We start from the raw sequence: 16,859 nt of genomic DNA, 5'->3' as shown, positions 1-16,859 counted from the left end.
CACCAAGGAGCAAGAACAATGCTGACACCTGGTATTGTTACTCCTGGAGAGTAGGAACATCCCCAGAATTTTCCATTTAAATCCCCTTTTCAACTTGGCCTCAGTGAAAGCCATATTTTTCCTGGAATGCTTGAATTTTGGAATTGTGGTAAAGGCAGTTGAGAAATCGTTCTGAAGGGGATCAGAGGAGAATCTGCCTTCTTCCACTTGGGTTATAATCTTTTCCCCCCTTTAAAGAACAACAACACATTCTGAAGTAAAACAGAAAATGCAAATATTATATTTGCTTTAATTGACAAATGTAGGTATAAACATTTCTTCTTTCAGTAGTAATATATGCTGTGCAAAATTTAGTACAACAAATTTTTCATTTAGCAAAAACCAATTGGTGCAAAAGTAGAATGGACGTCTAAAACTAACCTGATTGCACACGGAATCAGCACATCAAACCTCTGAAAGAATTATAAAATAGCCAGGAGGAACAAGTTAATTTCAGTCCAGCCAATGTTGCAGTCTGAAGTGCCTGGAATAGAGTAACTTGAAAGTTTATCTTTCCTTAAATAAAATATGCAACATTAACTTGTAGAAGTTCTCATTCTTTAGGACTGCAACACAACATAATTCAGTCCTTGCCACAGATTTGAAAATGATAACAACATTTTTACTGGCTTGTAGCCTAGGAATTAGCAAAGGTATGGACACAAAATTTTAATGTATTGCTGACAGAACAATTATCTGCAAATGTCATCAGTTTCATTGGAAAAGCAGTCGTGCTTTTCTAGTTGTAATATACGGGGGGAAATGTCTCTAAGAGATTGGAATATGTATGTTACACTTAAACTGTATTTGTTTCCAATTTATTAACAGAACTATGGAGATGGAACTCCTTATGAACATATGACAAACAGGGACCTTGGATCACATGACAATCTATCTCCTCCTTTTGTGAATTCCAGAATACAGAGTAAGAAAAAGACTTATCAAAATTTGTATTACGGCTTTGTGTTTATAAGTGTGTGTGTGTGTGTGTGTGTGTGTGTAAATAAAAGAGAGTTCTCTATTTTTACAGTGTTTGAAATCTGTGTTCCCAGTAAGTTTGTGTTTGATTGTGGTAGTTACCAAATGTTTTCCATAAACCATTCTCAGCAGTGCCAATTAAATGCCTTGGTAAGGTACCCTGCAATGTCCACAATGTAGAAACGGTGTATACGTTTTATAAGCATTTTCAGTTGCGTGATGTGCTAGCTTACATATTACGTACTTTTCAGCAAATCATTGGAATTGCAAAATGAAACAAAATAAGTACGCAGTGGTTAGTTGTCTCAATGAAAAAACAATTGGAGGTTAAGCTATCAGCAATCTGAAAACGTTGTTTTCTTTGGATAACAGTGTGAAGTTGCCTGCAGGGACTTGTAGTCTCTGGGCTGTAAATTTCTGCATTAAGGCTGACCATGCCTGCAGCATGCTCCTCTTCTGACAGCCTGTGGTATTTGGCAAGTGTGTGCCCTCACAGTTGGATAATGCTCGGCCACTATCATTCTGGCTTGCAAGGATCTCTTTCTGAATCTACAGCAATAATTTTGGCTGTCAGAAGAAAGTCTTTAATTACTTGCAAGTGCAGATAGCAGCCTTCCTTTAATCACATGTGATAAATGAGTTCTGTTAAGATAAATATATGATGTAAAAATATTAGTAATCCTTTTTCCCTGGCCAAGATCACACCGTTCTCCTTCCACTTGTCAATGAACTAACTGAGATGCCTTAGTTTCAGACAACTGAACTTGAGCCAAGGAAAGCACTGAGTTGTAACTGCGATATATCATTCTGGGACCAATATATGCCCCTGAAATATTCCTTGCCTTTCATTATTAGGAAATATTTGTGAGTTGTTTAACATGTGAGACAGCGTTGAAGCTTGCAGTAATGTATATGTTAGTCACACACATGCAATGTAGTTACAGCAGTTCCAAGGGGTTGGCGTGAGCCAACAAAAGCAAGGAAATTCTGACCCTCCCTTCTTAACTCACACTATTAGGTTTGACTGCAGGCAGCGTAAATACAATCTTTACATTGTATGCATGGTCTTCTGTGAAACCCACTGTGCTGAGTGATGCTTTAAGGTTTGACCTTTTCACTTTGAGGGTTGTGCTTCTTCTTCTTCTTCTTCTTTTGCAACTGAAAAGTTTGTTTCTCTTGTCTCACTTTGTTTTGGCTTCCCTCAACAAAGAACACTTTAGCCTGTAAACCGTGTTGTGTTTCATTTTTTGCCAAGAAAATTGTGCGCCCCTTTGTTTTAACCACGAGTATTCGCTTTTCTCCGGGAAAAGACTTTTACAAGCACATTCTAAAGCATAAAAGCGAACATATTCTGATGAGAATTGTTGGAAAGACAGCACACTCATTTATTGAAGAGCTGTTAGGAGCTTGATTTTTCAAACCTAAACAAATAATTGCCCTTTTGTATTTGATGCAAAGGGTCCTTTGTTGTTGCTCATCAGCACTATCGGGATTGCTTGGCTTCAAATGGCCAGTGTGTGTTCTGTATCTGCACGTTCCAGACATTTCTATGCGTTCTGGCGCATTTTTAGACCCAAGGATACTGGTCTTCTGTGTGCTTGAGTATGCATATGAGGGGAGCTAACAGCTTCTAACAAGTGTGGTATCATGTAATGAGGCATGCTTACCGTTCGAATCAGTGACCTTGCTCAGTGTTATGTTACCTTAATTTAAAATTGTACTTTTGTAATTAGAATGGTTCCCTTTTCATTTGTGTCTGTTTAGGCTAAACAGTTCCACCCCTTTTGTTGAATTTTGCCATTTACCCTGAACCCAAACTGCAGAAGGTGTGCAGAGGGGGAAAGGATATAGAGAGATCTCACAAGAGAAATGTCTGCTCCTCTTGTGCCATTGAAATAAAACATACATTCATTTGCATGTGAGAAATGTTAAGAACAGGTGGGTCTGCTGCAGGGGTAGCCAATCTGGGGAACTCCAGATGTGACTAGGCTATGACTCCTCAGCCAGCATGGTCAGTGGTCAGGGATTATGGGAGTTGTAGTTGACTACCCCTGCTCTAATGCACGCTCACCTGAGTGGAGTAGATTCTCCCCCTGTTTCGCAGAGCTAGCAAATCTGTAACAGAAATCATGCTCAGAAAATCTTCTGTTGAAAGAAACCTCTTCCTGAGCTGGCCTTTCCCTATAATGAAAGGAAGGCTGAAAAGTATAAATGTGGGAGACAAGGCCACCTTACTTACTGTAACAGTGAACACTGCTCTATCTGTGCACCTGGCATTAATGAAAGTGCCGTTCTGTCAGATAAGCAGTCTGGTCTGAAACATGGTATTTTGGTGTTTATGGAACGCTACATTTTCCACCTTGAGCAGATTTGGAACGGAGCGTGGCTGTGTTGCAGGCTAGACAGTTTACCTGAATGTAACGAAACTGTCTACGAGATGCCGTCAGGGAATGGGAAGTGCAAAACCAGCTGATAGAAAGATGACTTTCATAGACAGGCCAGAAATAATTGTTTGATCAGGGAAAGCTCTCCCCGCCATCTTTTTTTTTTTTTTTAAACTCCTCAGGCATTAGTTTTAAAGGTGGTTGTGTCTTTTTTTTTAAAAAAAATAGAGGTTTGAAGATTACAGAAAAAAGAAGAAAGAAACAATGAAAAGTTATACAAAACAAAACAATACCTTACAATACATCAAAAAAAGAAAAAAAAAACAATACAGCAAAACAACAAAGAAAAACAAAAACATTTAGAAACACATCCAATATTTCCGTATCTTTATCTTTCATTTACCTGTTTCATCGACCTCCTCACACCTCCCTTTTTTGTATTCTCGTTCAATTAGCTATTTCAGCAAATCCTTTCCATCTTTCTCAATTTTTGTTCTATAATTTATCTTAGCACAATCTAACCTTAAATTTTCCACTTTGGCCCATTAACAATCTATTTTTACTTAATTCTTTATAACATTTTTGCTAAAGCCATATAGCTTCATTCCAGCATCCTTCTAACATTCATTAATTTTGCAATATTTCTGTAAATATACTTTAAAATTTTTCCAATCTTCTTCCACCGACTCTTCTCCCTGGTCTCGGATTCTGCCAGTCATTTCCGCCAATTCCATGTAGTCCATCAGCTTCATCTGCCATTCTTCCCGGGTGGGTAGACCTTGTGTCTTCCAATGCTTTGCGATAAGTATTCTTGCTGCTGTTGTAGCATACATAAAGAAAATTCTATCCTTCTTTGGCAACAGTTGGCCGACCATGCCCAGGAGAAAGGCCTCTGGTTTCTTCAGGAAGGTATATTTAAATACCTTTTTCATTTCATTATAAATCATCTCCCAGAAATTTTTAATCCTTGGGCATGTCCACCAAAGGTGAAAGAATGTACTAAAGGTGGTTGTGTCTTACACATATTGGGCATGTTTTATTTTATTATTTTAAAAAAGGAAGAGGAGGAGGATTAAAATGATAGTAAATATGGGAACAAGGATTCACACAGATCTGTTGAAGTGACACATTAAGAGCAGAAGTGACTTGTTGGGTAGGTTAGAGCTACCTTCCTGGGCAGGTGAGTTGCTGTGGCTTAGCAGGAGAGAGAGGGAGGTTGTCACAGTGCAAACACACCATCAGGAGCACCAGATGAGCACCAGATTTTTCACTGCACCATGTCTTGCTTGCTATACTTGAACCACAGTATCCTAGTTCCTGCATGGTGGGAAACTGATTTTAAAAGCCATGGTATCTTCCTCAAAGCTAGGAGTACAAAGTGATAAAGAATGTAGCTAATGGAAGGGGGTTTGCTGGTGGTGGGTTTTGTGTGCATGTGTGTGTGGGTTGCAGTGTTTGTGGTCCCCTCTTTGCTTTGCAAATGTGTGTGGGCAGCCCCTGGTTTAATGTGACATAGTACCAAGCCCATGCCTTCCAGCACAATCCTATGTTCATCACCTCAAAATCAAGTCCTATTGAGTTCAGTCACACTTAACTCTCAGGTCAGTGGGGAGAAGATTGCAGCCATTCTGTTGAACTTGTAGAGTAATACTTGCATAGCCATCCTACACAAAGTAGCTGTTGTCTTAATTTTACGTGAACTGGAGGGATGGATTGGGGGAATTGGACATAATTTAGCATAGTCATTACTAGAAATGTGCAGAGGAACCATGAATATTTGTTGAAATAATGTGGCAAGTGTGGACTACATTGCAAGCACTTGCTTTTAGGTATTAATTCCAGCTTTAAATGCTTTCAAAGTAGTTGGAAACCATGCAAGAAGTATTTAAATTAGCCTTCACTTCAAGCCGTGCAATAATTAGCTGTGGGGAATTAGCAAAGCTAAATTTATTTATGGCCAAAAAAAGATTGACTTCCCAAATTCTTTGTGTAGAAGCATAGCTCTCGGGCTCACCAGCCAATCAAGTAAACTCTCTTTTACAGAATAAATCAGTAGTGCACTTTTGGGGCAGTGGAAATCTGTCCACATATTTCAGTACTATATAGGAGTCAGAATATATTGCTATGGATGCATGTCATTCCAGATTTGCTGCTCAATTTTCAGGTGCCTTCTTTGCGAGCTCCTCTTATCCTTCCTGGGTTATCTTGCTAGTACATTAAATCATTTACCAATATACAGTAACTTGTTTCTTTACCCCCTGTAGCTTAATGGAACATTTCACTGCTAGGATTAGATTGAGGTTTCGGGCGATCTTGAAGAAAGCTTCTGGCTTTCTGCATTGACCTTTTTCAATCTCATCTGGGTTAGTGGTTGATATTTTGATTTGGTTACTGTGGTCATATTGTGACAGCTGCTGGTTCATTATAATTCAGTTTCGCTGCTCAGTCTGCCTAGCAGGAATATTTAGGTTTGGGTTGCTTCAAAGAGTTTCTAACCACCCTGAGTTTAACCTAGCACCATGTAAAGGTGAAACATTGAAAATGCTTTCTTCTTTGCAGCACTGCCTTTAAGGGGCTGAGCTGGTTAGCATCTTTTGAGTGACAAACACATTGGAGACAGAAAGGGAGGGAGTGAGAGAGGGAAGAAATAGCTCAAATGAGAAATAAGCCACTCTATGCAATGTATGTCATACAAAACTGGAATCTTATTTGAGGACTACAAGTTTAGTTGAACAACACTAGATATTAAAATACATGATAAAAATGGTAAAAGAAATTATGGGCATGTTGGCTAGCTCAGTTGGTAGAGCATGAGACTCTCAATCTTGGGGTTGTAAGTTCAAGCCCCATGTTGGGCGGAACATCCCTGCATTTGCAGGGGGGTTGGACTTTATGACCTTCATAGTCCCTTCCAACTCTACAATTCTATGATTCTATGAGATAAGATAATTGACCCATTGTGTCAACTATCCTGTGTTCCTGTAATCACCAGGGTTGCTTAGATGTTAGCCCTCCCCACTCCAAGCTTTACCCTTTGGTGAAATTTGGAGTAGGCCTCAGGTTTGTATCCTTTCCTCTCGCTCCTTGCAGGCCCAGGTTAAGGGTGTGTGGAGCCTAAGACTGATAGTAGTATACCCTGTGTATTGTCCGTCCCCCCGTCCCCAGTAGCAGATGAATCTATGGTCTGATCCAATAGGACTCTTCTTAATGTTCTTGGTTCCATTTGAAGAAAGATTACTAGAAATAGAGGGGACTTTTTTGGCAGTAGCACACACATTCCCAAATAACCCATCCCACTCCAGATAGCCTCACCAGGTCTGCTCTGACAAATGACTGACCCAGTTTCTCTCTCACACACACAAACAACTGGCTGAATTTATAGCATTCCAATCCTGACCAAAATAGGAGGCTGCATTTCAGGGTAAGGTGGTTCTATCCTTTTTTCTGCACCTTAAAAAACAAAACAAAACAAAACAAAACACCTTATTTTTTCCAGTGGGTTAACTCTTTATCCTTTCAAGCAAGAGGCTCTTTGTTTATCAAGTCACTGAGAATTTTTTTAATAAAAAAGACATTGTATAATGTTATTACTATTACCATATTGTCCTGCGTCTGTTTCTCTGTGTTGCATATCAGATATATGTTCACACACACACACAAACAGACACACAGACACACAAACACACATAGAAATTTGTTTTCTGAAATACTTCATTCTGTTCACCTAGGGAAATGAAAATTAGCAGCTTTATAAAGGTAATAGTGTAGGCACTGAGAATTAATGCCTGCGTAACAAAGGACTAATGTTATTTAGTGCCACATAGTTTTCATGGAAGTTTACATTCCAATGTGTTTTGTTTTAGAACAAGTCTGAACATTTTTAATTAGTTATTTTTAGCTTCAGCCGCATTCCTTAAAAGAAAAGTGCAGAGTAATGTGTGTGAAACATCTTTCATCTGCCTTCAGACAAACTTGATCCCCGTGGGTGGAAGGGAACTCCTATGAACTCCGAAATCACTGAATTTAAATCCTCGCTTTGGGGCTATGTTTGAACAAGTTTTGATTTTCAGATAGTTAATTTATAGCTGTCTTCCATGAAAATTCTTAGGGATAGGAAAAGGAAAGGAGAGGAGAAAAGACTGAGAAATGGTGCAAGAACAAAAATAGGCTTTAAAAACAGGTAAATTTTTAACAAATACAAGTGACTATTTTCTTATACTTATTACCTTAAGCTGAAAAAGTGAATATGCAAAATAATAGGTTTTGGTGGCACACTTTTGGACTGACTTTAGGTAGAACTGGGAGCTACCCACCCAACACCATAAATAAATACATTTGGTTTAGGACAGTTGAGCAAGGGTTGCTAATTCAAACCAAGGCACTGTAAGCAAAATTGTAAACACCAGTCTTTTGTTTCCTGATCCTGTTGAACTAAACGGTAGGGTGCTGATCACAAAACTGTTCTGGCTTTCTTCAGCTCTAAGCAGAGACTCCTTTGGTGCACAGAACAGACGCTTTATTTTCATGTGCTTCTTCATGTTTATTTTTCTGCATTCCAAATTCACATAAAATCCAACCAGACAAAGAAATAGCTTTCCGAATAGCGTTTATATGGCATTTTAATGGTTAATGAGCTCCCAGCCCTTATCAAGATGAACTTAGTTTAGCTTTCAAATAAGAATTTACTGCTGTTCTCTCAGCTGAGCTGATATTAGTAGCTGAGGGAATTTGAGCTCACACCTGTTCTTGCATTAAAAGGCGTCTATAAGTGACTTCTTTAAAATATTCATAGAGGAGGGAAAATCCAATTTCTAGAAAATCTTAGCCAACCAGGAAATCATTCACAGGCTTGCCTTTTGAGGGGGAGGGGGAACCACACATTTGGTTTATGAATTGGTTTCCAGTATTAATACTTTCCAGAGGTATTTTTGGTCACATAATTAGTTGCCATATTATTTAAAGGAATATACTTATTTCAAGCGGATATGATGGCTTTTGGTATGCCATGGTACACAGTTGCATTATAGCTGGAAATGGCTTCACATGCAGGAAATATGTGAAACAAAACAAATTTGCTGGTTTACTAGATGCACAACTGAGTGCATTCACACACACACACACACACACACACACACACACACAGAGTGATGCTGTTCCCTACTTAAAGTCACAGGATGTGTGGACTTAGCTAGATAATCAATAATCAACTGATTCTGTGTTCAAGGAACAAAACTCTTTATGAATCAGATGTGTTTATTTTAGTCTGAAATGGTACAGTATATATCCTATATGAAGAATCAATAACCGTGTCAGGGAAAATATGATTTAGAGAAAGCAGTATAACTGTAGGTTTACCTACAGTTTGTAAATGGGTTTGGAGGTCAGCATCAATACTCCATTTCCAGTTCTACAACCAGAAACAACACATTGCTGTTCTTATCCAACCAAGGCCAGTGAAGGGTAGTCTGCTAGGGGAAATCCAGTGTTGTCCCACCAACCTCAGCCTGTTCTTAGCCACCAACTTACCTGGGAGTGGCACTGCCTATCAACTCCCACTTTCTTAGCCTCTTGAAGAACAGTGCAGGGAAAAGGAGGAGGAGGTGAACAAAAGTAGAATTAGTTGGTTCAGCCTGCCATTGGTTCTACCTTTGCTGATTGCTGAGTTCCTGACCTTTTGCCCTACCAATTGCACCAGCCCCCAATGGCCAAGGTCTGTTAATGCACAGAATTAGGCTTCTGCATATGTAGCACTAGCTGGATGAGTAACAACAGCAGTTGGGTGTTGTTCCTCTTCCATCCATTTAGAAAAAAACCACTGCTAGCACCAGCCAAGTTCTGGAGAGGAAGCATGTTTATGTGAGTGTTGGTGGCTGCTGGATTTCTACCTCTGTTGTTTTTTCCTGGAAGCAATTAACACAGAAATGAGTGCTAAACTTGTGCTAGATTTCTAGAAGTACATTTTACGTTGTATGAAAGAGCTCATAAAACACAGAAATTAGCAGGTAAGGAAACGTTGAGAAAACGGTATAAAGTGCTATCTGAATGTAGCATTAGGCTACCATCTCAAAGCAGTATGCATGTATTTATATCTCACATTTTTCGCTGATGGGACTCAAGGCGGCTTACAGATAGAAACAATAATTGCTAAGAACATAGGGAAAAAATTTAAAAACAATGAAACATTAGTAGAAATAAAACTATATTTGTTGTTGTCGTGACCCCATGGACCAGAGCATGCCAGGAACTCCTGTCTTCCACTGCCTCCCGCAGTTTGGTCAAACTCATGCTGGTAGCTTCGAGAACACTGTCCAACCCTCTCGTCCTCTGCCGTCCCCTTCTCCTTGTGCCCTCCATCTTTCCCAACACCAGGGTCTTTTCCAGGGAGTCTTCTCTTGAGGTGGCCAAAGTATTGGAGCCTCAGCTTCACAATCTGTCCTTCCAGTGAGCAAAACTATATATATATATATATATATATATGCTTTCGTAGATTTTCACGGGTACAGGAATGCAGGTTTTGGTGTCTTCGGGTGTCTTCCCGTGTAAGAGTCGGGGTGTCTGTGCGACGTTTCGACGAGGTCTCACTCGTCATCTTCAGGCTGGTGCTTTCGGCTTCTTGTTACTGGAACAGACAGTAACTCTGTTCCAGTAACAAGAAGCCGAAAGCACCAGCCTGAAGATGACGAGTGAGACCTCGTCGAAACGTCGCACAGACACCCCGACTCTTACACGGGAAGACACCCGAAGACACCAAAACCTGCATATATATATATATATACACACACACACACACACACACACACACACACACACACATAAATATTCTATTCCATTTTCATTACTTTTTCCTAACCGTTAAGTTCCATATTATATTATATTTCAACTTTCATACTATGTTAAAGCTACTTCCAGAAATATGGTGCAAGTTTCCATGTTACTTATTTCCAGAATTCTGTTTGCAAATAATATGGAAATAAGTGATAAACTTGTGCTGTATTCTACTGTAGTCCCACTACAGTTCAGAAAGTGGCTTTTACATAGAGTGAAAGCTCAAATATAAAGTGGAGATTAACAGATAGGGAACACCATGCAAATTGAATAAGCTGCCATGTAAAATGCCACATTAAGCATTTGATCAAATCTTTCCTATTGAAATCAATGAACTGAATGGCTCCCAATATGTTGAATGTGACTTCCATTTCATAACTTGCAAAATTCCTACATGGACTCTACTAATCTTTGGAAACATTGAAGGCATTCACATCCCCCCCACAACAGATCTCTCTCTCTCTCTCATTTTAATTAGATGCATCCTCTAATTTATCTAAGCAACTTCTATGAAAAACTGGTATCTCTCTTGGTAATTGGGTGATTTCATTCCAATACTGGCCTGATTTTAGTGTGAAGCTAGTGGGTTTCTTGGTTGACCACTGTGTAAAGGGATTAAAGGCACTTGATGAACAGCTCGTAAAGAGCTGTGATACCTGCTGATCTGTTCCTTAGGTTAATGTAGTGAATAGTGATAACATATGCTGTGCGCTCTACATAAGACCCCGAATTACTTGTATGCATTACGACCAATTTTATTTGGAGAATAAGGGAAAGTCACATATTGAAAGGAAGTACTCAGAGGCTAGATAGGGCCCATTAAATAGTGCTGTGCTGAAATCTGTTCTCCAATTTCTCAAGTTTTCTTCCAACTTTGAAAGAGGCTTCCATTCTTCTGCTTCATTCCCCACCTGACTTTTTTTCTTACAAGCAGTGCAGAGGTGGTCCTGCCTTGTCACCTCCTTCACTCCCAGTGTTGCCCTTGTAGAACTTGGCAGGGCAGAGGATGGAGACAAAATGAGAATTCATTGGTGCTGCCTAGCGTTGGCTTTGGTTCCACCTACTGTTGGCTTTCCTCCCTGCTTCCCATCCTCCCAGCCCCAATGGGCACCAGCCATCACTGGTGGTGAGACCTGCTGTTCCCAGTTTGAACATTAATTGCAGGAAAGGGGTACTTGGAAGAGAGGTTGGCATCCACCTGGAACAGACTTTACGAAAGGTGGAGGACTCTCCTTCCTTGGAGGTTTTTAAGCAGAGGTTTGGTGGCCATCTGCCATGTAGTTGAGATTTCTACATTGTAGGTGATGTAGATGACTCTACAATTCTGTGGTTCTGTCTTTCCTCATCCCCTGGAGATACATAGAAGGTTGCTGCTCGTGGAAGTGGTGCTTGGAGCTGCAAGACTGAGAATAATTTCAAAACTGTTAATGTATGTGGGACTAGGAGTGATGATGGTTATCTCCTGGGGGTAAAGACTGAGAATGGCAACCCAGGTGGGAAGTAGGAGGAAGACTGCCATATTTGAGGTGTGGCTGCTAACTAGAGTTTGTAGCTTATTTGTGCAAAACTCATTGTTGACTTTGTGATCTATTTGGCCTTGTATGATCTGTATCTTTGTGTGTATGTCCTAGGCTAGATTTTCCCTCTTGTTTTTGTTTGTTTGTTAAAATTGTTAGATTAGGTCAGTTTGTATTGATTTGTATTGCTTACAAACTTGTATGTATGGATTTATATTTTTGTTAGGTGTTTACTTACTGATACTGGGGTTATTTGTAATTGTCTATACATTTTTATTTTTTTTAAAAATGTATCTATTGTCTTTTCTCAAAAAGCATTTTCTAAAGGGATGATACATGTTGTTTGGAAAGTCTGCTTTGTTTTCTAACCAAAGATTTGTAAAGCTGTTACAGTTTTATTGGGAGTTGTTACATTTCAAGTTTTGGGTTCTAAGCCACTTCTGTTGCCATGTGAATGGCAGAGAATGCAACATGTAAATGTTTCAGTAATGAATAATATAAAGAAATTAGTACTGAGGGCTGTTGGTATATGTAACAGTACATGTAACAACATGAGCTTCAGAAGTTAGACATAGTTTTAACTTGCAGTACTTCAGACAGAGTACTGCAAATTATCAATATTGAAATGGCATTCCTGTACTTACTTGCATGTGAGTTTGTTTCCTTAAATTGAGTGGTTTTTACTTCAGAGTAGACATATAGCATTGTACTGTAAATATATTTGCAGAACCCAAGGAATGAGGGAAGGAGGGAGGGAATGAAAGCTAGTTTGGGAAGCCTGTCACCAGAAGGACAGATAAATCTGCCTCTAGCAAAGGTAAAGGGTTGACCCATCCTTGATACGAAAAACAATTAATACTGTTTTATGAAGCTTCCTCCCCTCATACTGCTCACAACTTTTCGGTTGATGTTTTCAGGTATGAGTGCCCAGGTTTTGCTTAAACGCAAATTAAAACTGAGATTCTTTCTGTGCCAGATAAACGCAGCTTCCTAGGAAACACGCAAGTCGTATCCCTATTCCTTCATGGCATTGTGATGGAACGGCACTGTATCCAGCGAGCTGACATGTGTTGTTCTTCTGTTCAGATATTTACAGAGGGGCATTTCCTCTTCCACAGCTGTGTTACACCCAGGGTAGGCTCCCCAAGAGAAGACAAGGGTAGCTTAACGAGACCGTAATTCCTTTTCTCTCTGAGGTCTTGTTTATACAATCAGAAATGTAGGTTGCCTTCGCAAATTGACATCCTTTGTTTATATGGCCAGGGGATTCCAGAATGTGTTAGACACAGACTTCTGCTCAGCATCTCTGGTCACTCTCCAGTAATTGTGTAGTTGTACTGAATTATCTATCCTACATAAAACTGCTAAGGAAACAATGTTGTCATTCCACGGATTTTTTATGATTTTGAGATATCGACCGTGCTGTTAATCAGTAATACAATCATATGCATGCTTACTCAGAAGTAATTCCCATGAAGTTCAATGGGATGCGTTGCCAGGTAAGGGACTACAGTGTGGAATCCAAAGGTGGTTTTGCTGCCCATCCTAAGCCTGACTGCGCTCTCACCAGCAAGGGGGGAGTAGGGAAGTGGAAGAAATTAAAACTTTGTGGGCATTTTGATGAGAAACTGTCCAGTTCACATTTTCAAACCAATTTGCAAACTGAAACACAATTATGCTTTGAAATTTGCACTTTTGCAAATTTGCACTTTTGCCATTTTTAATGTTTTGGGACTTAATTTCTGGGAAACCATGAACAAGGTCTGATGATAAGGTTGTGGGGGAGAGGATAGAGAGACAGATAAAAGCAGCTATGTTGGTCTGGTCACAATATAATTAACATAATGCCATATATTGAGTAACCTGCTGACCTTTTAAAGCTGCTCACAGATCCCTCACCACGGATCCTCTCTGTCCAAAGGTGAATGCCAGGGATATTTGTAGAATTTAGCACCTGTTGCTATGCATACTTACGTGGACATAGTAAATCTCCCTGAGCTCTGTGAAAATTACACCCTAGCAATTGTGCATAGGTCCCATTGAATTCAGTGGGGCTTATTCCCAGGTAAGTGAGTGTAACATTGCAGCTATGTGATTCTTTAAAAAAAGGTTTATATTGAATTTTTATTTTTATTTACAATAAAAAAACTCATCCCCCATCAGCTGGCTGTATAGGATATATATCACTAGCTGCATTTTAATGATTTCCCTAGCTTATTCAGAAATACAATATAGGTCTCACCCCAACTGAAATTCAGAATTCCTTCCCCCTTGCCCCAGCAATATCATGTGCTAGAATTGTTAATTCATTGTTGTTGTTTTTTTAAAAGATGTCTCAACCTCTTAAAAATATGAAATGGGAGAAGTGGATACTGTGTTTCTAGAATCATGTTGCCCTGCTATTCTGTTGTGCAGTGTGTCCTTACACTTTTCTGTTCAATGGTGATACAATCCATAATGTTTCTGGATTGTAATTAGAATGGTCCTGGTTGCATATGTTGTATTATTTTTATTTATATCAGGCATAGGCAAACTCAGCCCTCCAGATGTTTTGGGACTACAATTCCCATCATCCCTGACCACTGGTCCTGTTAGCTAGGGATGATGGGAGTTGTAGTCCCAAAACATCTGGAGGGCCGAGTTTGCCTATGCCTGATTATATATTTATTTCATAAAATTTGTACACAGCTTGATTATTATTATTATTATTATTATTATTATTATTATTATTATTTAAAAAACCTCAAAACAATTTTACAAAAGGTAACATGGTAAAATCAAGGGGGGGAAATGACAACCCTAATTTAAAATCATACAAAAGTTAAAATACTAAAACAGCCCGCAAAATTACTTCATGCTATTAGCTTGCTGGAGTGATCATAAACATATTTACTTAAAGGCAGATTATAAATCAGGTGTGCATATACACACTCATATATGTAGTCTTAACCTTCATTCTATTTTGGGTGGCAAGGAATGTACTCTTGTTGTACTTTTCATTGTGCAATTCCCGTATAAGTAGACGTACAGGGTAGTCCTTTGAGGACATTGCCACATATTGTCACTGGTACAACAGTCCCATATTTCAGTCAGTCACCACTTTAAACAAAGAAAAACAAAAACCCTGTGACATAAAAGCCATCTCTATAGCTCCATAGCTTAGCTATTTGAATTGGGCCTTGAAACTAATTGGCAGCCAGTGCAGTATGCTCAGATGGTCTTGCCCTAGTGAGCAACTTAGCTGCTGAATTCTGCACCTGCTGAAGTTTTCCAAGTTTCTTCAGAGGCAGCCCCATGTATAATGTGTTGCAGTAATCTAACCTAGAGGTTAACAGAGCATAGACGACAGAAGTTAGGATATCCGTGTCCAGATAGGGATGTAGTAGAACACCAGATTGATTTTTTTCGTAGAGAAATTGTCAGGGAAAGGTCAAGAAAGTGTGTGGGGCTAGCACATGCCATATGTTGTTTGGGCACTTTTCTGTCACCAAGGACAATTCGCCTGGTAACCCAGAAAACCATTAAAGATAGTTAATGTCAGTTCTCAGTTATAGTGAGAATTTTTCCTAGATTGTTTACAATACTTGCATAACATTTTAACTTTAAAATACAGGGTTTTTTTGTTTGTAATTGAAAATAATATATATAATGCTTCCTTTTTGTAACTCTGGTTATTTGGGTATTGTCACATATGGCACTACATACAGACACAGATTTTTATCATGGGTAAAAGTTATACCCAACCATAATTTGGAAATCTCATTACGGCTCCCCACCCCCACCCCCATTAGTGTATTGTTGTTTTTGAGAAATGGATGAAGTTTAAATAATAATAAATAATATGGATATAAGCATGTGCCCCTTGGAGGTTTTTCCAATCTTGAACATGCCTATTAAAACGGAAAAGGAAAAGTTAGCTTCTTCTGCTATATGGGAATATTAAAAAAAACAAAACCACAACATTCTGTCTGTAGCAGGGATGGGGAACCACTTTTAAGCAGAGGATCAGATCCTTGAGTGACCAGCTCTCATGCTGGACAGGTAGGAATGGCTGACTTCTGCCAAAAGCAGCCTGGCATGTGCTTGATGCCAGATTCAAACAGTGCCAAATGCAAGCTGTGCTGCAGAGAAACAATCACACTGCTTAGAGTGCACTTCCGATTGTTCCTTTTCAGCTGCAGTTTACTTGTTGTGTGGCCGACGTTGTATAATGTTAGGTGAGTGAGTGATGGGTGTGGCTTGCTCACAAACAGGTTCCAGGGCTGCTGCTGCTGCTGCTGCTGTATAGGTACTGCAAAGTATTTTCAATGTGGCAAAAGAGATGGAAAGCCTGGTTATAAGGATGGAACAGCAGTGGGAACAATGCTCTGTTGGGTTGTAAAATTAACATGATATAGGATGCAATCCTAACCCCCTTTCCCTGGGAGTCAGCACCATAATTGAACTTACTTCTGAGTAGGCAAGGTTAGGATTGCAGCCTTGGTGGTCAAATATGCGCTGTTGTTCAGGGTGTGTCATTACTATTAATCACGCGCCTTTCACCCTACTGTCTCAGGACATATTGCAACAGTTAGAGCACAACATCAAAAACAACTTGCAACCATAGAAATAGAGTGGACCCTATATCTGCATCTGAAGAAGTATGAGTGAGAAAGTTAGTTTCAATAAATAATTTAATTCAGTCCTTTCCCCTTGCTTCTTTATAGCATGATTCACCTTGATTTAAATTAGGGGTAGAGACCCTCTGGCATTCTTAATCTACCAGGGTTTCCAATTTGGTCTGCAAGTCTTCCCCCCCCCCCCCATACCGCACCCACCTGGTATCACTTGATGGGCAGGCAATGTCAGCTGATGGGCAGGGGTTCAATCCTGTTTTGTTCAGCTGCATGTACTAGTTCAACATGGGGAACTTATAGCCACTGAGGCCACATGAGTAACCAGTGACATTGTCAAATGGAAGAGCACCATCAAGATGAAAACCTGTTGCTTCCAGGGGAGTGCAACTCTGTCCAGAACCTAACTTTTGTCTTCCTAGTTTAGGGAACACCTTTATATCATATAATCTCTACATTCTGGTTTTCTTAGATTGGTGCCATTCAGGAAAAAAAATGTAACG

The 16,859-nt window shown here is 39.5% G+C and overlaps 1 protein-coding gene across 3 annotated transcripts in view; it reads left to right on the top strand.

Annotated features, from left to right (window-relative positions):
- TCF4 (transcription factor 4) overlaps positions 1-16,859 on the top strand; it is a 345,040-nt gene that overhangs the window by 118,653 nt on the left and 209,528 nt on the right. For all 3 annotated transcript variants that reach the window (XM_082241941.1, XM_082241939.1, XM_082241940.1), the window contains exon 5: positions 868-964. In XM_082241941.1, the coding sequence (XP_082098067.1) occupies positions 868-964 (97 nt within the window). The remainder of the gene's footprint in view (positions 1-867; positions 965-16,859) is intronic.

The sequence above is a fragment of the Podarcis vaucheri genome (genome assembly GCF_965113315.1).
Source record: "Podarcis vaucheri genome assembly, chromosome: 11".
NCBI classification, from domain to species: domain Eukaryota; kingdom Metazoa; phylum Chordata; class Lepidosauria; order Squamata; family Lacertidae; genus Podarcis; species Podarcis vaucheri.
The sequence above is the reverse complement of the archived record's forward strand: the minus strand, read 5'-3'. Positions and strand labels throughout refer to the sequence as shown.